At 39.6% G+C, this 23582-nt stretch overlaps 1 protein-coding gene across 3 annotated transcripts; it reads left to right on the top strand.

Moving 5' to 3' along the window:
* Positions 1–850: 850 nt before the first annotated feature.
* On the top strand, positions 851–22651 carry ago2 (argonaute RISC catalytic component 2). Of its 3 annotated transcripts, XM_083925382.1 has the most exons (21): positions 851–1060; positions 2285–2332; positions 4290–4470; positions 4558–4678; positions 4813–4994; positions 5575–5711; positions 5798–5932; positions 6260–6347; positions 6678–6825; positions 7343–7462; positions 8261–8383; positions 8535–8668; positions 9781–9965; positions 10472–10631; positions 10773–10863; positions 11104–11298; positions 11553–11693; positions 12198–12299; positions 12778–12977; positions 13110–13234; positions 13660–22651. In XM_083925382.1, exons 1-20 carry the CDS (start codon positions 1042–1044, stop codon positions 13216–13218), a joined length of 2619 nt encoding a protein of 872 aa, XP_083781508.1. In that variant the 5' UTR covers positions 851–1041; the 3' UTR covers positions 13219–13234; positions 13660–22651. The 3 variants fall into 3 exon arrangements, with proteins under 3 accessions (XP_083781508.1, XP_083781509.1, XP_083781507.1); XM_083925383.1 differs by having other exon boundaries at positions 11559–11693; positions 13110–22651; XM_083925381.1 differs by having other exon boundaries at positions 13110–22651.
* Positions 22652–23582: the final 931 nt, after the last annotated feature.

Here is a 23582-nt window from a genome sequence, read left to right as displayed (position 1 = left end):
ACTAGCCTACTCTGCCTCGATGAAACTTCTGCACGCATTGTTATAATTTTCTCATTTTAATAGCCTGAGCGAATGAGTAAACCGGGCTAAGCGCTGAAAGATTGTTTAAATACTTATTTGACTTTGGAGTCCCGGAAACACTCACCAGCGAGGCCACGGATCACTTCCGGTGGTGTCTTGTTTTGTGGACAAAGTTTTTACTAACTCTGTTTGCGGGTCGCGGTTTGTGGTTTCGGTCAGTGTTGTCAGCCATGCGATATAGGGCAAAGCTTTATGTTTTCTTATCAAGTGAATTACCTTTGTTGTGGTTGTTAAATTTGAATTCGGGTCAAGTCTGAGAGCGCGCGGCGTGCGTCTGACGTCACCGAAGAGTTCAACGACCAAGACAGTTCCCTCCGATTAATACGTACAAAAACGATACATGTGGAGGACTTAACATGACTTAAGTCTCAATGCATATACAAATAAATGTTTGAATTAAGTCAGCAATAAATAAATAATACAGACATACATATAAAAATGCTGAAATAAATAAAAAATGCTGAAATAAATGGACCTCATTGACATATGGACACAGAAATACATAAATAAATAGCTAAATGTGGGTGAATTTATTTATTCATACATGTGTTCATGCATTCATTTTTATATTTATTTACGCATTTATTTGTTGAGACTTAAGCCATGTTTAGTCCTCCATGGCTTTCATACTTTGTGAGATAATAAATAAATAAAAACAACAGTGGCCAAAGACGGAAGTACAAGGGAGGGAACCCTCTCGCCCTGCATGGGTCTTTTCTGTGCTATCTTTTCTCTCGGCTCCCGTTTTGTGTGTTGGGGGGATGGGGCCGTGCCGAGGATGAGAGACTCCAAATATTTACCACTTGGCTAACTTAATATCTCTATTTCCGAACTGGGAATCATCCCTTCGCTCTTGTAAATATACATACTTTTCGACCACGCATGAGTTTCGGTGGAATTTGGCCCAAATAAAGTGGAGTATCTGTACGTCCACGACACACGCTTAAAAAAGTCGACAAAATGTATTCCTCTGCTGGAGGTAAGTGCTGCAGCTAACATTAGCATCTTTAGCAACAAAATAACACTGGTTTGCAGCATTTAGCCGCTACATTCCCGTTGCCGAAACACAAACTCGAGTCCTGTGTCGTTTGTCTGTCTCGTTCGTATAAAACTGAACAAATGCTTTGACCAAGAACATGTCGTCCCGGTGCTCACTGGAGGCTTTAGTGGTGGAGGCGAGCTTAGCTTAGCGTGCAACATCAAGACTCTGCTGTTAGCCAAGTTAGCTTCAACCTCGTTTCCAAACTTGTTGTTAGTTATCTTCCCAATGTGAATTCACTAAGTTTGGATCGATCGACGTATATTTTCTTAATCCGTCACACTGGTATAAACACAGGTCTTATTGTAATGACTGTAGTTTAACATCAAGTGAAGAGTTAAAGCAATATTTAGCGGCCGACCATGCAATCTAGTCTCATCACCAATATTAGCCATGGTTAGCCAACTGTATCCACCTTAAATTTGGCCATGTTGCTAATTTCCCGACGCTCTGTGAATGTAACACAGAGTTTATTACATTGGACATATAAAGGGAAAACAATAAGGCTTATGCTGCTTGGCTTAGGATAGGTTCAGCTGAAGTGTAACTGCCGACTCATTTGGCAATTTGACTACATAGGTTAGACTATTGAAGCTAAGGGTTTTCTCCGTCATTAGCTTTTCATCCTGAGGAACAAACAATAAGAACACAATGTTGTATTTCTCTTACATGTAGCCATTGTTTTAGAGTTTGTTTTCTATCCTTCTGAGGGGAATCTCTGTTTTCTTTGGTAGTGCTGAAATATGAAATGGCTGTAGGATCAGGCGATTTCCAGGAGAATGGGTGGCTTCAGCAGAGTTAGATTAGCAGCTTGCTTGATTCCTTCTGTGTGCCTGTTGATAAGAGTTTTGAAAAATTCGCCCTTGATTGTGGACATGGTTTTGTGGAGGCGATAAGAGAGCAAGACATACCGAAATGAAATGTTTGCAATGGAAATCTACAAGTGTAAGATGAGTAGTACTCTGTACCTTGCCTCTCCTTGCCTCTTCTTGCCACATAAAGAAATTGTTCATGTCAACCTCTGTAGCAGTAAACCTATATATATATATCATGTGCTAAGCGGGTTAAATGTATGTCTTTAACATTCTGTGTATTTAAGTACAGTGTGTATCAGATCAAGACGATTTTTGAGCATTCATAACATGATATCTTTGTGCTCTGTAGCCACCGAGATGCAAGAGGGACCCCGTTCCTCTGGATCGACGGGCTCTGGTAAGCGGCAACATCATGTTTTTTTGGTTATCGTTCAAGCATCACAGCATGTACTCATCTGAAGTATGATTTAATCTTCTGGGTGAATAAAGAACTTGTCCAGGAAATGGGGTACATGGTGGTGATTTGGCACTTTAGGTGAGATTCTAAAAAACACTATCATTCTAGATACTAGTCAGTTTCCTCTAAATGCTCCTCATTTTCTGAATGACGATGCACCTTTAGACACTAATATTCAATAATATCCACCATATGTTACTAGGTTTTATGGGTGTTATTCTGTTTCCATGAAAAGAGCTGGAGCACAAAGATACGGTTCTGAGGGGAATTAAGAGTAGTCTAACTAGCCCCTTTCAAACAGCCTGTTCATTGCAGGGTTACTGCTCCTTTATTACGCCCCACCGTCTGTGTGAAAGGCACAGGGACGGAATAGGGGGGACAGATCTGATACGATGGCGGGTACGAAAGTAGAGAGAGCCAACATCTGTGTGAACGGGAAAGCCAGCATTGCAAAACGGCAGACAGTAGTGATGCATGAGCTGAACCACAAAAGCGTTAGGTGTACCATAAGTTACTAATAACTTGAAAAACATGGTGTGCAATACTCCTACCGTCTCTTCCCTTCTCTCTCTTAAACCAACATGCACAGGTACTGCAGCACTGCAGTCCGCCCCTGTCCTCCTGCTGGCAGGTGTGCTACTCTAATGTATAGAGTTGGAGGTTCGGGGGTCTCTAATTTTGAATGATTGATTAATAGTGCAGATCAGCTCATACACGCGACGCAGATGCCTCTTTTTCTTCTAAAATGTTGGAGTTCTGTGTGAAATCACAACTGGGGCGGCTTTACGTCACTTTTGCTTGGTCTGTGTCAGTGACCAAAAAGACAGCTTTACTTCATTGCAGCGCTGTTGCTGAATCTGTGTGTGGAAAACCCTACTGTAATACCTGATGTTGCAGTTATAGAGATTCTGGGTTCAGGCTGTCTACAAATGATGACAGCTTAGTGACTCTTCAGGATAAAACAAAGAATGGATGACACTTCAAAAAGTGCATCAATGCCAGTCAATTCACAAACTCAATAGTCATTTGAAGATATTTAATGTGGAATATATATATATATTCAAAGAGTCAAGTTCTCCTGCCATCTTTAAGCCAAAACAATCAGTGAACTAAGCGTTGGTGTTATATGATGACTTGACTCACTGCCTCTTAATATTCCTGAAACCTTTTAGAACAACTAATAAAGCTAGGTGGTCTTTCAGATGTAAAAGGAGACTTGATTTCTTTAACTGGTGCTCATGTCTCACCTCTGAGTTATTCAGAAACGAATTTACAAGATTACTTATTTACTATATTACAACTGTAAGTTTTCTTTTATTAAATGGGAAACAAAGATCAAGATTATAGACACTTGAAATTCAAATTCAAAGCATCTGTATAGATTTGACCCAATTACTTGCGGAGTCATTTGGTTCATCATTAATGAAGCCCATACCTAAGAAAATACTATTTGAGCATCACAATTACAAATTTGTTTTAGAAGGCTTACATATGTGTACGTGTATCTCATATGTAACGGCTTCATTAAGGTATCCCAAAACAATCTTTGCGTTTGTCTAAATTCACAATTTTGATTACCTATATGTAGTACTAGTTATCATGGCTAAACAGGTTGTGCAGAACTGGTTGAGACATGTCACAAGAGACATGTCTTGAATAGTTTTTGCTAAAGGTAATCATTAAAAAGAAGACATTTTTTACATTTTTAAATTTGGACAAAAACATACTTATCCATTATGATCAGTTGAGAAACACACAATATTTTATTATAAGTGACAGTATGTGGTCAGAACATACTTATTGGGCCTTTAAGATCATGGGAAATCTTTGATGTCCTTATAATGTGATTCTAATTATGCAATTTGCCACTTTTCTACTTTTGACCCCCCTGTTGTAGATCCGCCATCCTCCCCAGTGCCAGAATATGTGTTCAAGCCACCGTCGCGGCCGGACTTTGGCACCATGGGGAGGACAATCAAGCTCCAGGCCAACTTCTTCGAGATGGAAATTCCCAAACTAGAGGTCTACCATTATGACATTGACATCAAGCCTGAAAAATGCCCCAGGAGAGTCAACCGGTATGTTTATGTGTATACATATATAGCCTCTGGCACATTGTAGATCAGTTGTTGGAGTCTAATTCATTTGTTTCATTTTGTTCTCAGTGAAATTGTGGAGCACATGGTCCAGCACTTTAAAACACAAATCTTTGGTGATCGAAAGCCAGTTTATGACGGGAGGAAGAATCTCTACACTGCCATGCCCTTGCCCATAGGCAGAGACAAAGTATGTATTTGTTCAGGACCAAATGTAACAATAAGATCTCTACTTTTGGAGAAATTGCATAAACTGTTGGTCTTTAAATATCACAGCCTTTCACAAGGTATTTCACATGGTTTTCTTGCCCATCTACCACAAAGGTGGAGCTTGAGGTAACCATTCCCGGTGAAGGCAAAGACCGCAGCTTTAAAGTATCCATCAAGTGGGTGTCCTGTGTTAGCCTGCAAGCCCTGCACGAGGCACTATCAGGGCGGCTACCCAGCGTCCCCTTTGAGACTGTCCAAGCCTTGGATGTGGTCATGAGACATTTGCCCTCTATGAGGTGAGTTTTTTTCCTTAATGAACATTGATTAATTTATGGGTGATTCATTGTCCTTATATTATGGTTTCTGGCATGTTTGTCTTGAAAATGTTGTAAATGCATATCCTACCTTATGTCTGTTGTTGTCAAATGACCACAGTAGAAGTTTTCGCATTAAATACAAATTGAATATACTTACCATTATAGCTGATCGTTGTTCGAAAGCTTTCAACATGCTGTGAGGTGCAGACGTGCAGAGTGACAAGCATTGCAACTTCACTGAAACAAGTCAAATTCCAGTCACACAATATAAGTTATGGGGTTTAGTTGTAGTATTAATACTTGATTTATTCGGAATAATAAAAAATATCAATATTCCAGAATAAATCAAGTATTAATTCCCTGTTCTCTAATTTTAATCTCCAGTGTAGCATGATAGAAAGTTTTTTTTGCATATTTCCAGACAGAGATGAACTTCTAGAGACCTAAAACTAACTTATGTTTTACTGTCTTTTGTTAACAGTTTGATCTTTTAACGAGATTGTTGAATAGCTTCCGTCTCTCAGAACATGTTTAATCGGGTTTCACGACTCTGTTACAGGTATACCCCGGTGGGCCGCTCTTTCTTCACTCCCTCAGAGGGGTGTTCGAACCCCCTAGGTGGTGGCAGAGAGGTTTGGTTTGGCTTCCATCAGTCTGTCAGGCCCTCCCTTTGGAAAATGATGCTCAACATCGATGGTAACTTTCATGCTGATTATGCACAAATAGTACAAAGTAAAGCTGTTTCTATAAATCTCACCTCTGTGTGCTTGTTTTGTTTGCAGTTTCTGCCACTGCATTCTACAAAGCCCAGCCTGTAATTGAGTTCATGTGTGAGGTCTTGGATTTCAAAAGCATTGAAGAACAACAGAAGCCCTTAACAGACTCTCAGCGAGTGAAATTTACAAAGGAAATCAAAGGTATAAAGCTAAGGAGCTCACTTAGTGGCTATTAAAGTCTTTGTAATGTCAATTAGACGTTTAAGTTTTTAGTTTTGGGTTATTTCTTAGTTAAATGTATTCATAATTAGGGTGTTGTGTTAGATTTGATTCCGTTTGTAATATCTATTACTAATACAGATTTTAGAATAGTATATAAGATCCATGTATTCTAAAGTTTTAGAGTTCTACAGTGATTTTTTAAATTATTACCTATATTTTTGTCACAGGTCATTCAACATTGGCTTTTATTTTAGTTTTTGGCTATCTTTTTATTCTGTTGTCCTTCATCGTTATTCCTTCTTCCAGGCCTGAAGGTGGAGATCACTCACTGTGGACAGATGAAGAGGAAGTACAGAGTGTGCAACGTGACCAGAAGACCAGCCAGCCACCAAACGTGAGATGATTCTTCTCTCTCATCTGTGTTCACATCATATCATTTTTAATTGCACTGTACAATATCTGCAGGCCATGCATACATGCAAAGAACATAATTCACACAGGGATACGATAGGGTGGCATACTAAATGTGGACAGACGGGTGTAAAGTTCTACCACTGTGTGTTTCTCCCCACATGCTGAGTATTTTAAGATCACTCATCTCCATAAATGTGATCCAATAATCAACTAAGAATAGGAGCCATGTCAAGGATCTTGTCTGTGATAGTTTGTTGGATTGCTGTATTTTTCTTTCTCTTACATTTCTGGTGTGTGTGTCTCCCCTCAGGTTCCCCCTGCAGCAAGAGAACGGCCAAACAATTGAATGCACAGTAGCACAGTACTTCAAAGATAAGTACAAGCTTATCTTGAGATACCCCCACCTCCCGTGTCTACAGGTGGGACAGGAGCAAAAGCACACCTACTTACCTCTAGAGGTAAGCATCACAAACTGCCTGTACTTAAAAAAAAATGCAAATTCCTCCCACAACCCACAACACAACACTGCTGCAGCCAATAATGTAACTGGCAGACTTAAGTATCAGACTTGTCACAATCCATTTGAGGCGCTGTGAGAGTCCCGTACAATAACAGTAAACATTACTGTCTCTATCACTGCCACAAGAGAGTTTTAAGAAACTATGAAGGTGAAAAAAAAACCCGAAACAGCCTGGGAGTTTTTTCGCTCAATCCATCCGTCTTGTCTTCTCTTTTTCTCTTTGAAATGAAGCTGCCTTCAAGTGCAGTTGGAAATGTGGGGATCACAACAACGATTTGATGTAAAAAAAAAAAAACTAAAATAATAAACAATAGGCTAAGTTAAAGCATCTTGTTAAAAGAACACAATACAGTATCACACAAACTGGCCATAGGTGAAACTCCCACTGCCGGACAACCCTGTGGCAACTTGCTGGAGTGCCTTAACCTGTTTTGCTTCATGTGTTTCCTATCCAGGTGTGTAACATAGTGGCAGGACAGCGCTGCATCAAAAAGCTGACAGACAATCAGACCTCCACTATGATCCGTGCCACAGCCCGATCAGCACCAGACCGGCAGGATGAGATTAGTAAATTGGTAAGTGGTTGAGAGATAAAGCAATGTTTATTGAATGTACAGTCGTGTCACTGTCACACACACACTAATCCAATTATATATATCACATATGTTATTATTTTCTAACTGGTAGCAACAAAAAAAGACCAGAAAGGGTTGGGGTTTCAAAGGTGATCAAAACTCAGTGGCTGCTTGGCCTGTTTCTTGACTTGTTTTCAAAAATAGACTCTAGCTGAATGTTTAGGTGAGATAAAAAAGAATTTCTGCTGATGTTGTTCTCAGTTTGATGCCAAACACAGGCTCAGTGGTGTTTGCTGGTTGGCTATTAATAGAATAGAGGGCTCCCATCATTGGTCATGATTGGCTGGTATCATCGCGGCCTACCATAGTTTTCGGTCATAATAGTTATGTACAAACGGTATACTACATGTAGATTCACACCTACACCGCCACAGCAACCCCCTGAGAATTCTGCTACGCTGTCTGTCTGAAGCCGGTTCAAACATGTAGCCCTATTGCTGATTCTCTCCAATGTGTTGAATCATCTTTATGGTCGGATTGCACGCTCCTCACCTCAGGCCTGCTCCTCGACCTCGGGGAGAAATGAGCGTTAGCGTGTCACAGAGTGTGAGTAGCGGAGGGCGCAGAAAGGCCTGATACAAGCGTTCTCAATGAAAGAGAAAGAGTATATGTGCTTACAGCCCCTTCTCTAAGTTTACTTACAAGTTGTCAAACAAAATGTTAATCATGGCAGTTTTTATTTACTATACAAAACAAAACATTCACATTTAATTTTACTATTGTTGTTTTTTTTTACAGATGAGAAGTGCCAACTTCAACACGGACCCTTACGTTCGTGAATTTGGAGTGATGGTGAGGGATGAGATGACCGAAGTCAATGGCCGTGTCCTACAGGCACCTTCCATTCTGTATGGAGGCAGGGTATGTTGATCATCTGTTTGGATGGGTTGATGGCCTGTATTTTTCATGTAGTAGCTGCAACTCAGTTTATTGGTATCAAGTTTTATTTGAATAAATTAATCTTGTGTACAGTGACAAACACTAATAAGGATCCTGTCATTACAACTTGCAGAACAAAGCAATAGCCACACCAATCCAGGGAGTATGGGACATGAGGAACAAGCAATTTCACACTGGCATTGAGATCAAAGTGTGGGCCATCGCCTGCTTTGCACCACAGAGGCAATGCACAGAACTCTTGCTCAAGTAAGTGAGATACATCAAGTGCATTTATTTCATGTCATTGTGGACATATGCCAAGATTAAATGGCTGGTCGTAAAATGTTGCAAGCATAATGTAGACTTTTTTTTATAAAAGTGAACAATTGCAAGGATACTTTGAGCCATGAGCTTGAGTTTCAAATGTTGCAGTCAGGAGCGCAGAAGCAGTACAAAAATGTCTTAGTTCATTTGTGCCTTGGTTGGGTCTTTCACAACTGTCATGACAGCCAAGAGTCTTTTGCTGTATTGCACCCATGAGGACCGAGGTATGTAAGCTCAACAGGGGCGTAAGAGTGCATGTTGATTGTGCACAGATGTGCCATTTATTTGCAAGTAAACATGAGTGTCATGTAGAGTTTTTTGCACCACTTTGAATTGTATAAATAGTAAACTTAGTCAACACACCTCTCTCTCGCTCTCTCTCTCCTTCAAGCTTCATGTTTGTGTTTGGTGTGAAGTATAGCAAGTGCACGACTTACAGGTCCTAGTTTTTTCTGGCTTTCATGATTTTCTTTTCAGATATATTGTGGTTCAGAGTAAATGTACTATTCTTCATTTTCCATATACAGTGTAGGCTAATACTAAGTCAAAAGAAGTTAGAGTAGTTGAATTGATTGATTTTTGAAAACTCGGTAGTAGGCTTACCACAGTAGTTGGTGTTACTAATGTTACAGTGTTTTGGCATACATGATTACAGGTCTTTCCCATGGCCTCCGTTGTCGTTTTGCTTTTATTATATAATAATAAAAGCTCCGTTATGGCCTGAACAGCCCAGTTGGTTAACCATCACATTTATATACAATCTATTTTTAACATGGGCGCCGTAAGGAAGCAGGAAGTGCTCTGGGGCACTTCTGCCTCCTGTCTCAGCAAAAGCTTGACCAGAGAGAGTTGTGATGGGTTTATCCTCATTGTGACATCCCTACAAGGTACCTCAAGGGCTGTTAGATATCCATGAATGTTTTAGGAATTCAACTACTGGACCTGGACTTGTTCTTGCTTTGATGTCCGCCTGTCACTTGTCATTACTTTATCTTGCAACCTAAATCACTAAACCTCATTGAACTGTGAATAAACAAGTTCCTCATCTGTTTCAGAGCATTCACAGATCAGCTGCGGAAGATCTCTAGGGATGCAGGGATGCCCATCCAGGGCCAGCCTTGCTTCTGTAAATACGCCCAGGGAGCGGACAGTGTGGAGCCCATGTTCAGGCACCTCAAGTACACATACCAGGGCCTCCAGCTGGTGGTCGTCATCTTACCGGGGAAGACGCCTGTCTACGGTGAGGGATCCACTCAGGCAGTCTGTTCTTATGTCATTTACTGCTGCATGATTTAAAGTCTGTCAGCTGAGATAAGTGACATTTTCAGGACATTGATATTTTAAACCTAAGCAATCTTTTTTGTCAAGTTAAGTCCTGACTTCCAGTGGTACTTATGATCAAAATACTTTTGAAAATTAAGATCGGAAAGGTTTAGTTGTTAAAACAGAAGTGTCATGATACCTGACATCTCAAACTTGGTGTCCTATTCTCTTACCAACTCACTGTCATTTAAAGATCTGTAAGCCCATCCTCCTTTGTACAGAACAACCAAATATATTTAGATTACACTAAAAGTTGTCAGTGTGGTGGAACAAGCCATATCTTCAGTCCCAAAGGCTGTAATTGATCAGTGTACCTGTGTGCCCCCAATGTCAAGCACCAAGGCAGGAACTCAAAACATGAGTATTGTACCTGATCATGTTTACTTCATTGATATGTCCTTATTGTCCTGATGTATGCTGCAGCTGAGGTGAAACGTGTTGGGGACACTGTACTTGGCATGGCCACGCAGTGTGTGCAGGTGAAGAATGTTCAAAAGACAACACCTCAGACCCTCTCCAACCTCTGTCTGAAGATAAACGTCAAGCTTGGTGGAGTCAATAACATCCTCCTCCCACAGGGCAGGTTAGTAAAAATGCTAATAATGAAATCCTGAAATCAATCTATGTTTTTTATCTCTGAAATGTGACACATATCAACTGTTGTCCAAATTATGAAAATGTAATGTTTTTGTGCTGAATTTCACATTCTGCATTTTTGTTCCAGGCCCTTGGTCTTCCAGCAGCCAGTGATCTTCCTTGGTGCAGATGTGACTCATCCACCTGCAGGAGATGGAAAAAAGCCTTCCATTGCTGCTGTAAGTAACACCACATCACACCACACAAGACGACCATCTACACTTCACAAAAAACGGTAATGTAATGCAAGTGCCACAATCACAGAGAATCTCCGACCATCTCTGCAGCTCTCAGACGTCTTTCCTCTTCTTGATTTGGTTTATGGCGAGGTCATTTATTGTACGGCTAGGCTTCAGCTTCTCTCAGCAGCCCCAAAAGTCAATCCTTTGATTTGATACTAAATTATACTTCCTTACCAGGTTGTTGGTAGTATGGATGCCCATCCCAGTAGATACTGTGCCACAGTGCGAGTGCAGCAGCACCGTCAGGACATCATCCAGGACCTGGCCACCATGGTGAGGGAGCTGCTCATCCAATTCTACAAGTCCACCCGTTTCAAGCCCACCAGAATCATCTACTACAGAGATGGCATCTCTGAGGGCCAATTCAACCAGGTGATACACATATCAGGGATGATGGGGGGAAAAAAAACGTTATATTTGACATTATAGATACATTTGTTTAGGCACTAAAACCAATATAATATAAGAAAATACATACATGTACATAGCAGAGCTCAGTGAATTGTTAATTGTTTTATTTTTGTTCCTGTGTTTATGTCATTGTACATTTTGTACATGTTGAATTTGGTAGATTTTCTCATCAATATATCTAACTTTCCACCTGTTAATCTTTGATAACTTTTGAGCTGCAGGTCCTTCAGCACGAGCTGCTTGCGATCCGTGAGGCCTGCATAAAATTAGAGAAGGACTACCAGCCTGGTATCACCTTTGTGGTCGTGCAGAAGAGACATCACACAAGACTGTTTTGTATGGACAGAAACGAGAGGGTCAGTATTGTGTCATTTGTAGGAGTGGTAGTTTTGTAACCAGCTTAACTAGAAAGATGAAATGAGAGCTAGAGGGGGAACACACCTTTGAGACCAATGTAATGTAATATTTATTGGTACTTGGTTGCAGTTACCTTCTAAAAGTAAACCCTCAGTAAAAAAAAGAAAAGATGTTTGGCATGCAGCAAGGCTTATCTGTAGTCACACAGAGATGGCACTAAGCCAGCTGTGACAGGTGTTGGTGTACTCGCTTACGTGATGTCACTATATTGGGCACATTAGCTAATCCTGAGTAATGTGGTGACACTAGTACGACACTAGCATTTAAACCCGTAATTGGAAATGGCATTCCCAATCTGGAAGTTGACTTTTCAGTTAAAAACATGCATAGGGCAAAATTTGATGTTGTGTATGTTTGCTTCCCACAAAATTACATTTGTTATGCAAACCTTTAAAAAAAAACATCCTACTTCACTAATTCATTTTTTGTGTGGATTTTTGCAGGTTGGGAAGAGCGGCAACATTCCTGCAGGCACCACAGTTGACACCAAAATCACTCACCCGTCAGAATTTGACTTTTACCTTTGCAGTCACGCTGGCATTCAGGTAAGAACTAGTCTTGCACTGCCAGACCTCTCTCTGGCTGCGCCACTTATCATTCTGGTAAAATGGATATAATCTTCTAGTTTGTTTAAACCAATCATAATCGTCTTGGGCAGCGCTAAGGCCCAGATTCAGCAACAGTGTCTTTGCAAAACAGTTAGTGGAGATAGTGGAACGGGGCGAATAAAGTAGGCGGCCAATGGCAGGTTTTATACCAACAGTCTACATCCGGTGAGTCAGACTAGGTAAGAACGGAATAACGATCAACTGTAGTTGGACTAAAAAGTTCAACTGTGCCTCTGAAGTATTTTTAGAAAAAGGACTTAAACTTTAGCCGCAGATTTAAATTGAATTTACATGAACAACAAATGGATCATCAGTCTAGCCAGTTAAGCCAATAACATAAGCCTGTTGGTAGTATAGGTGGTGTTTCCCCTTGTGGACACAAAAGCAACCTGTCCGCTGTGATTGCCCCTTGCAGGGTACCAGCAGGCCGTCTCATTACCATGTTCTCTGGGACGACAACCACTTCTCTTCAGATGAACTGCAGGTCCTCACCTACCAGCTATGCCACACCTATGTGCGCTGCACCCGATCAGTTTCTATCCCAGCACCAGCTTACTACGCCCATTTAGTGGCATTCCGGGCTCGCTATCATTTGGTGGACAAAGAGCACGACAGGTAAGGACTCGATCTAGTTATTTGCTGTGTTTGCTACCTTTGAACGGCTCTGTGTATGTATTCTGTTAAATGAATGAATGAACCTAATGAAATGTTCATAATATCCCTGAAATCCCAATTTTGTTGTTTCAGTGCCGAGGGCAGTCATACATCAGGCCAGAGTAACGGGCGTGACCAACAGGCCTTGGCCAAGGCCGTTCAAATCCACCAGGACACCCTGCGCACCATGTACTTTGCCTGAGAGCACACAACCCCAGGTTGGCATGGGTGAGACCCAACTGATGGAACACACTACCCCTCGCTGTCTCTTTGTCAGCTGTAGATAGTGTCACTGTGGTTTCACATAGTGATTTCCCTACTTAACAGACCTGTCAGTTACCCATATGTCTACAATTGTACTTTAGCCCCTGACCAAGCCCAAATCAAACCAGCTATTTGACTGTAAGATGCAAAAGAATCCCTCTTTCTTGGGGTTTGTGCTGGAAGAGGTTTTATTTACATGTTGTGCATTCGTGTGTGTTTGTATTTGTTGTAGGGAAATGTGATTCAAAGTATGAAAGGAAAAGAAAAAAGTTTGGTCACTCACAGAAGAAATCTACCATTTCTATACTATACATTGGGGTGATTTTATAATTTTAAATTCTAAGTTTACCCTCCTTCTCCTGTTTCTATTGTTTGTTAGGGTCTTGGTGCTTGAAGGGAGGAGGATCAAATTCTTCAAAAGATAAGACGGCCTGTTCACTGTTTGTATGCCTAAAGATTTGCTCCTCTGACAAACATTATTTATCAGCCAATCAAAGCAAATTGCACTGACATGACAATGGGTACTTCAATCATGATAAAAGTACTTAATATATTGAGGGTTGTGTGTGGATGTTCACATAGGGCACTATGTGATGAAAAGTGCCATTTGCCACCACATTTCTGTTGTCATTTCTGTGTAAAACTATGAATTCTTAGGCCCATACCTGCTGGATTTTCAGTATTTGTCCCTGATGACCATTTTATGCCAAATCCGGCGACAATTTACGAAGAGATTCTTTGCATCATATTTCTTATCAACCCTTGAACCAACACTTACGGTAGTTTATTTTAGATGAGGGCTTTTAGAGTTCAGATAGAGATTAAAATAACAACCATGTATCCTTCTTTAACTCTCTTGTTAGTCTGAACTGAAATTGTTTCACCAGTAACCCCATGCCCATGCCGAGACATAGTGTACTGGGACTGGTTCCCATCAAGGACACCTTTCTAATGTAGTCTGAGCCATGTTGATAAAAGACACATGATTTAGAAAACAACATAGGGGGAAACTTTATGAATTTTTTTTTTTATGTTTCCGTCTGTTTTTATAGTTAGTCTAATTTAATTTCAATCCGTTTTGTTATTAATATGCATGTAGTTGACTCATGTTTTACACATTTAGTTATTTGTGATAATTGTTTATTTCTTCCTTTTTACACATTAACCCTTCTTGTATGTTTTATTGTATATAGCAGCAGAATGGTGTTTTCTGCAGTGTCTTTGTCAGAGCAGGATATTTGTGTGGCGCCAAGATATCCAGGCATTCGGTACAGTGGAGTGAAAGCCGCAACCTTTTAGAGTTTAACGGATTTAAATTCCCTAAAAAAGTGTTTGCTCCATGAATAAGGGGCAGCTGTCGCACAAAAAGCTTGGGTTTTATGCAAATGACATTTTATGAGTCATTATACTATATAGTAATGTTGGTAATAAGGTATATTTTGAATAAGCTTTCAGTTGAGGCTGTTGAAAATATTAGAGATTTTTTTAATGATTGGCCCACATGTAGTCTAAATTAACACTGTATTTGTATACGGATTTTAAATGCAAATATTCTCTTGCCTTCTAAGACTGTTACGGTCTTACTAATAATTCTAGACATTTTCTAACCTCCCACCTAGGTTTTACTACTAAGTTGAGCTGGCGAATGTTCTCATAGTCTTGATTGGAGGCGAGTAGTCTATATTTTCTAACTATGCATCATTTCTAACCAAGGGATTTATCAGTGGGGTATCTCACATTAATTTGGGTCATTTAAAGAGGTAAATAATCTGGGCTTTTTAGTTATTGTTGTTTTTTTAGCATGTTGCATTTAGTAGCGTTTCTTAGTGCTTTATCAGCATCTTCATGCCTTTCTGACAGGATGAAGTATTTGTGGTCATTTGTAACATTGTAGATTTTATAGCCTGAAAATTTGGTGTATCCTTTATAACACACAATCTTTCTTAGCCAAACAAGATTACAAACTTTTACATGATTTAATATTCAAAACACATGGAAGCACAAAAGGACATCTTGATTCTAGGTGCTAGAAGTTTTCACTGTAAACCACCTTAAATCCTCACTGGACTGGTCAACGAGGCTCTTTAACTTTACGCTAAAAAAGAAGCTTCATCATATGAGGATCTTTTTCTCTCTCTCTTTGACGACCTCTCTGTGTAACCCTTTTTACTCATTACCTGTAAAGCAACTAGAAATCCGACTGACTGTGTTTGTGGGGCATTCTGAAAATCATGTACTTGATTATTTACTGTTATGATGTCAATATTGTTCTTATCGGTGCTGGTCTCACAACATGTAAATTTGGATGCACTTTTGATAGCAGAACGTTGACTTCTATAGATGTGTGTTCCTCAATCGACGCCGGGGGCTCGGCTATATTGCGTGACACTGGTGTAATTGTGTGGAAATGGCCGTGTGTTCTACCTCTTGTTACCTGTTTAAGTGTTATGGTAACATCACACTGCTGGCCATTTCTGCATAATTACCCCTGCTATCTATCTAATTGGCATTGTTTGAGTCTTGCATTGACAGTAGAGGTTTTTAAACGCTTGGTGTGCATGATGGTGAACGCGCTTTGTCAGTTTACGTGATATTTTATTTCATATTTTACTCAAATTGATAAGATGTGTTTTTTGTTTTGGTTCTGAGCGCTGAGCTGTACGACCAAATTCTTGACGTGTGTTTGTATTCACACACAGCTTTCCCTTCTTTCTTTTCCTTTTTATTCTATGCACCAGTGACATGACTTTTTTTGGCACCTTGATTTTCCACCTGAGCAGCATAACAACAAATGCAAAGCCCACATCAGATATGATCATTGCATATCCTTGAGTTGGAGAAATTCTTAATTTACCCTAGTGGTGCTCTTAGTAAGACTGTTGAAGTTGCTTGTAGACTAAGAAAAACAATAGCGAAGAACCCCTTCAGCCTCGCACGCTAACTCTTAGCTTTATCCCAACAGAACAACATGGTGACGTTCAGCCTGCATTCACGTTTTTCAGCCTAACATGGTTCAGAGTAGCTAATATTGGTAGGGAGAGCAACAAGTTACCAACCTGCTGAGTAGCCTTTCTCTCTGCTGCACCCCGTGTGTGTGAGATTAAAGGAGATGAGAGAAAACATTACACAGTAAAGACTCCCACTAAGCTGCAATACTTGTCTTTCTTTTTTATTAAAGGCATTCATTTATAAGGATTCCGTTATTCTACAGTGTTGAAAAAAACAAACAGAATATCTGAATCCCAAAATCGCTAACTACCTACCAAATACCAATACTAAAAAATACCTACCCAATGAACGGATATCCGAATAGTTAAATATTCAGGTCCAGCTCTAAAAAATATCATCACAGCACATTGTGTTTGTTATTAAATGCCATTGTGCATTTAAGTCTTTCATTCAAGTAAAAGTAAAAATCGTCTGTTGTGTTTCATGGCGTCTGATGTCAGGCGGAGCCCCGTTATTGGGTATATGTATGGAAATATGAATGTCATATTGTGTAGAAAGTGGAAAAGTGAACGAGTGTCCTTGAAAGACAGTGTGCTGAAACATCATTTTTGAGAGATGGACTTGTACGTGTTGTTACTGCTCCTTTCATGTTTTGCATTTCCTATATACCAGCACCTTATAATAGCAGATCAGAACGGCATTGCTTTCCCTAGCGATAAAACTCAAACATTTGACAATGTTGTTTTTGCACTAAACAAGAATGGACTTTTTTAGCTGTCGCGGCATTAAGAGTATTTATCAGGCGGCAGACTGGCAGACTCTTTTTCTTTTTCTTTTTATGTAGAAAGGAGCAATTAGCATTTGGTGTTTTTTCAAAAATACAAGAGGCACAGCCAACAGGCACACTTGACATTCAGAAAGCCACGCCTGCTGATCAAGAGGGATCCTACCTAGCTAACCAGCATTCAGCATGTCTTCTTTGAAGAATATCCTAATGCCTTTTTAAATGTCGAGGAAAGAGTGAAACTTGTAGTTGTGTAGGTGGGTTGCCTTTGTACAGTGATGTTGGAGAAAGAGCTTTATGCAAAACAAACTGACAGGTGTTGAAAAGAGCAGATTAGCTATGGCCAGTACAATTTCTGTAGAGGGGCGGATGCCAAAGTGCTTTGTGAGGATGAAGTGTGCGGGACGGTTTTGAGTCCTTGTTCAAGACTGCAAAGATGTGCATAGAAAAATAGTGGTTAAAGTAAGGCCTCCTGACACCATCGATACTATACATATCAAGATTCAGAAGAGACTTTTCCTTCTTACATAAATTGCTTGATTATAAGTTACATCAAGAATGTGTATGAAACAAATGAATACACCAGCCTGGATGAATGTGGCACCACTTTCCAATTTTAATGCTCTGCAAGGTGCTTAGTTATGAATTTAAAACCCCTGCAGTGGTAACCCTACATTACTTCAACTCAGTTTTTTTCCTTTATCTTTTCGAGTGTGCAAAACTAGGACAAAGCAACTTGTAGAAATGGCATATCATAAGCTAATTTAATTGATCTGTCAATTAAATGTTTTCATCTCCATTTTTTTTTACGTATGTTAAAATGTAGGGGTGAAAGGCTGAAATCAAATTCCTCCAAGTGTAACGATCGGCCTGTTTACTCTTTTGCTTTTGAATGGTCTTGGAATAAAATAAAGCCAGACTTCCACTGAAACAACAACTAATACATCAACTTATTCCAAACCTTGACCCTCTGTATAGTATAGTCTCTCCTCTTTGCCTCTCATCCGTCTCTTGTAGAGAAACTATTGCTGACATAAAGAAACCTTGTAGAGTAGAACCTATTTTCCTAGCTCCAAATGATAACAATGAATGTACTTAGAGCCTGCATGGTTTGTAATATTGTATAGGCTTTCCATCCAGTACATTTATACTCCTGTTTCCTTCTTGTGTACAGCCTTTCCTTTTGTTTTTGGTGTTTTCTCTTATTTATAGGCTTGAATAATTTGCAGAAAGTATTAGGTTTTCTTCTTTAATGTTTAATTGATTTAGATATCGGCCATATAACAGCTGATATCATTCATCTTTTCACTGATTAAAAGGAGGTATACAAGTCTACAGTTGAGATGTCTTTCTCTGGATGTTTGTAGTTTTAGGAGACACAACGTTTCACACTGTTGCGAAGAGTAGTCCACCTTTCTGTTTTCGGCATCATTCGTGTGAGGTGCTGTAACATAAGAGCTGTGTGTGTATATTTATGGTTGCATTTTCTGTTAGATTTTTGGCTTCTGCTTAAGCCCTCTGGTCTGATATTTCTATCCTGTAAAATCTTCCCACAGTACAATTAGCGCAGTGCCACTTGAAAGCAAAGGAGCTAATGTTTTTAGTTTGAGTGTTACTTTTGCTCCATACTTTTGGTGATTGTATTACTACACAGCCGTTTTTCCAGATTTTTAGAAAGTAAATGTTATGATTTACTTGGCGATCATCTGGCTTCAGCAAGCATACTTCTCTTCTTCCTATTCATCTCTTTGTCCTTGACAGTCAGTCTTTATCACGCCAATGTCCACCCAATTACCTATAGCCATGTGACACTGGTGTGGTATCCACAAGGTTTTACGTTTTTATTGTTTTTAGCTACAAGTCTGAATTATTGAGCACAAATTCAAATGTAGTACTGGTAGACTTGAGGAAAGAACCGTTACACCTCATGTCCACCGGATGCAGCAACATCACATTTTGCTTGTCACATGTGGTCAAAGTCTTGGTTTCAATCTACCTGTTATGCCTTTAAGAAACATCTTGAAGTATTTTCAAGCAGTTCTTAAGCTGCCACGTTTTTGTTGTCATCCGTAGTTGCGTGATCTCACTGAACGAGTCACTGAACGAATCTGGCATTCTACTCAAACGTTTGGAGACATTTGCCATGAAAGGTTAGGTTTACATCTCGATACTTAGAGGTTTATACATTATAAGTTTGAATAACCTGTCCAGTCGGCCCATGCTGTCGTTCAGTGGGTACAAACCAGCACCTATCATTGTTTAGTCAACCGTTTTAGCCGATGTTGGCCAGTTGTTTGGGCCACCCCTTTGTTCACCACTCAGCTTAAATATCTTAACAAAATCTCTTTGCAATCCATCCAATTACGGCCCCATTTCATCTTATGCCACCATCAGGTAAAAATAATTTGTCAAATACTTTGGTTTATGAATAAATACCTTCCCATTAGTCTCAGGCAATCTCAACACACTACACTAAGATGGTGACATTGGTTACCATAATACCTGCTAAACATTATTAGTTAGCATTGTCATTGTGAGCATATTAGGACCCCGATACATTGGCATTTTTACAAGGACTAATTAAGACCAAAAACAATGAAGTCATTAGGAAAAAAATATTGGCATTCATGAAAAATTGAAATGATGGAATAAATCACCTGTGAGATATGACAGTTAACTCCAGGGTCTGTGGGGACCCCAGAGAGGGGGATGAGGGTTACGTATAGCAGAACAGAGAATGGGAACCAATAATCTCTGGCAGCCGCAAGTGAATCCAGAATGCGTTGTAGCATCCGGTGGACATTTGGAGTTAGACTTGACCAAACCCATGCCATCCAGCTGATCTAACGTATCCAATCATGCCAGACTCATGTGGGTGTTTTTGTATTTTCAAAGCATTTCTAGTCTCCAGAATGACTTGGCTTTTTATTTACCAACTTGGAAAAAACTACCTCAGAGCAGTATCAGGTGCTAGCTAATATTAGCCCTCATTTATAATAATGGTAACAAAAACAAAAATTGTTGTGACCAAACCGATACAGGCCAATATCGTATGAGAGCGCAGTTCTGTTCTTTAACCTCAATAAGTGGAAAACCGTGTATGACTGGTTGCTGTAGTGGGTTACACTTTACGGGACCAAATTTTTGTAATTGGGAGTCTCATTGTTTAATACGAGTCCTTCATTTTGTCAAAAGTTAGCAACAAAAACAACCCAGCACAACCTAGGAATCATTCACTTGGTGAAGTAAGTAAATTATAATCATGATTCGATCTTTTGTCGACAAATATGCCACCAATGTGTTGATATTCCAGCAAAAATGTTGGCGATATTGAGGAATGTTTGTAGTGTTGGTGAAGGTTTGTCGGCAAGATGTATGTACAGCAATAATGTCTGTGTGGGCTGTGGATTGTTGGTAATTAGTTTGTCTTTACACTAGTCCTCTTTACGCAGGTCAAGGCGACGCTCAGTAAACATCGTTGACTTTTAGTTCGTAGGAAAATACTTTGGGAATGGGTAGATTAATTTGTCTCTATTTGGAACCAGCTTTTTCAGTTTTTGTTTTTACCAGGATTAAATATTAAGGTTTCTTCATGGATAGAGCCACTCCACGTGATCAAATGCCTACATTTATCTTCCGTGTTAACCCAGTACTGCAATAAAGTCAGGGTGGATGTCCCTGTCTCCTACTCAGTTCATTTCCGCTTCTCCTACCATTAGCCAGACTAAACACAGTTTTTGTAAAGGGTATAAGGTGTAGTTTTTGCATGCGACAATTTACAAAGGGAATATACACATTTGAACATATTTTACAATGTAGCAGGACATTGTAAACTTCAATGAAAGGTACATATGAGTCTGTGTGGCAGTTAACTACAGATTGTTGTAATTTTGTCTAAACTGAAAACATCCAGCGTGTTTGTAGTCGTTTTTATGTGTGCCTTTTGTCGGATCTCTCGCTTCTCCATCTGCCCCACCACTGGGTTTGTGAGTCCTTTCAACAAAAAAGGTTTGACAAAATCTGCTGCGTCACACATATATAAAAGTCATTTCCATTTTTAATTATCATGCAACCTTGCGTGTAGATGCTGCATAGAACGATCAGTATTTGTGTTTTGCACTTTCAAAGCATTCTCAAAAAAAAAAGAAACGGCCCGCTTGAGGTTGGGCAGAAAGTAAAAAGAAATAACTGACGAGGTATTTTATGCTATCAATAGGAATTATAAGGAATAATATGACTTTGAAGAGCTTTTCTAAAAAGGTTGATATATCTATATATATATTCATGAAGTACCTCATAAGCCTGATATATGCTGCATTGACTTTTTTTTTCTGTAGTGTACTTCATATTGTCCAATTTAAAATTTTAATTTTCCCCTTTTGGGAGGTTTGAATGTCACTACAGGCTGTGCACACGCCATAACCAGTAAATCTGATATTGTAACAAAGGAGTATGTTAAACCTTGTGGCCAAATGATAATGTGTCATTTTATGCAATTTCTACGCAAATCTCATCCGAATATTTCTCACTCGTAGCCACATCCTTCTTTTCTGTGCTCTGTCTTTTTTGTTTTTTGCATATTCTCTGTGTAGCCAAAAAAAAAAATATCGGGTTCAGTTGACGAAGAGTTGACGCGCACCGAGCGTACCGCGCGGCTCTGCGGTATAACACGACTGTTGACTCAGGTATTGTCGTGAAAGGGCTGTATCTGCTTACTGTGTCCCTGTCCAAACCCCCCCCCCACCCCCTCCACCTCTTGCACCTTTGTCTTAAAATAGCCTTAGATCTACACGTGAGGTTCCTATTTGGCCTTAAAAGTTGAACAAATTATGCACTACAATTTCGCAGACCTGACAGAGAGCTTGATTCCCGATCAGAAACATTTCTTGAAGAGTTTGCGTCGCATCATTGCCGTGTTATCTACCTCCTATGAATGTAGGGGCTGTCCTGGAGTTGTAGTCGACTGCATACCTTTTGATTTTGTTGCTCATTTAAGGAAAACAGACAATCATCTGTAGTTTCTTGGAAAATATGAAAATATATTCCCCTATTCATTCATAAATAGAACTGATTCCAGGACACTCCATTTTTCTTGTTTTTATCCCTCACTGGCCATTTTCATTTTATATATTGTGCTTTTTTTTCATTGTTAGCCATGATGGAGAAGCAAAGTGACCAAAGTCTCTTGGCAAAGGCAGCCCTGCACAGCTGTGTGAATTCAAACCTCCCCTCATCTGTGTCATTTTGAGCTCAGTTTTGAGTTGTTTGTTTATTTTTTCTTCTTTCTCTCTCTCCCTCTGTCTCTATCTCTCTCTGTCTCTCTCTCTTCTCCCTTATTTAAACCACGACATGCCAAAACTGAATTTGCTGTCATTCCTGTTCTGGTGAGGGTCTTTATGTTGCTGATTTTAATTTGTTCACATCCACTGCAAAGCTCATCGTTTCTTGTTGTTGTAAAAAGGTGTAAGCTTTGATTTCTATTTTACATTTCCTTGTTTTTGTTAACAATTACGCTTACAGAACACAAGATATGCTGTAAACCCTGTTAGGACATAATGTGAATACGTATCACTTAATATAGTTCACTCTTTGGCTTGACTGTAAGTTGCATTAATTAATAAAAATGTTTAAAAAGGTTTACCTGTTGTGACTTTTTTTATTGCTTAATTTGATGTTTTTATGCTCCGAATGGATCATGGTACGCATACATAGACACACTACTGCAGACGTTATGACTTCACAGGTGTTCCCACAACATTGTGGCTCTGTTCTATTCAAGTGTCCCAGTGAGCCATGACAGCGAGTCAGCATGCACAATACCAGGAGCCTGAAACTGACGCAGCCAAATGGAATTCAGCCATTACTCATTTTGTTATTTCGTTACACCTGTGCTTTTCCTACACGCCAGTTTTCATATGGAACTTTAAAGGCTGGTTGCGGCACGTATTAGTAAGGGAGAAATACCTCTGGAACAATATACAGTATAGTCCTTTGTTTATCATTCATAGTGTAGTTGCACTGTTAACTATCACAAAACTACATTTTTAATCAGTCTAACAAATGTAAATCATATTATTGAACATTTTCCTGCCCAAATGACTGCCACCATACAGTATTATTATAATAATTTAAAACGCATTTGAGGAGGGACTTGTGCAGCTGCAATCATTAAAAATGAATCAGAATTGGTTCTGGACCACTTCAGTTTATCAGATAATCTCTAACCCTCTTTCTGGCAGATGTAATTACACAGTGCTTTCCTGCTAACTGGGTTCAATGCAATAAAGGGCCAGTGCACACAAATAGCACATTTTCTCACTTACCTCTGTGGTCTATTAGATAGTTTTTTAGATGGCTTTATTTTCCCAGTTTTTCTTAGATTTCTTCCTTCACACCGATACAGTAGATGTTTTTTTCCACACAAGACGTTTGAGTACACAGAGCCATCTTTAGTGTTATTAGTAACACCTGCGTTTTTCCTACTGTGACCGGTCAATATGTCCGCTGTGAAAAAGGCCTATGGAGAGAAACTGACCTATTTAGCCTCAGGGTTAAAGCTTAATTTCCTT

This window comes from Echiichthys vipera (assembly GCF_963691815.1).
Source record: "Echiichthys vipera genome assembly, chromosome: 13".
NCBI lineage: Eukaryota > Metazoa > Chordata > Actinopteri > Perciformes > Trachinidae > Echiichthys > Echiichthys vipera.
This window is presented reverse-complemented; position numbering and strand designations above follow the sequence as displayed.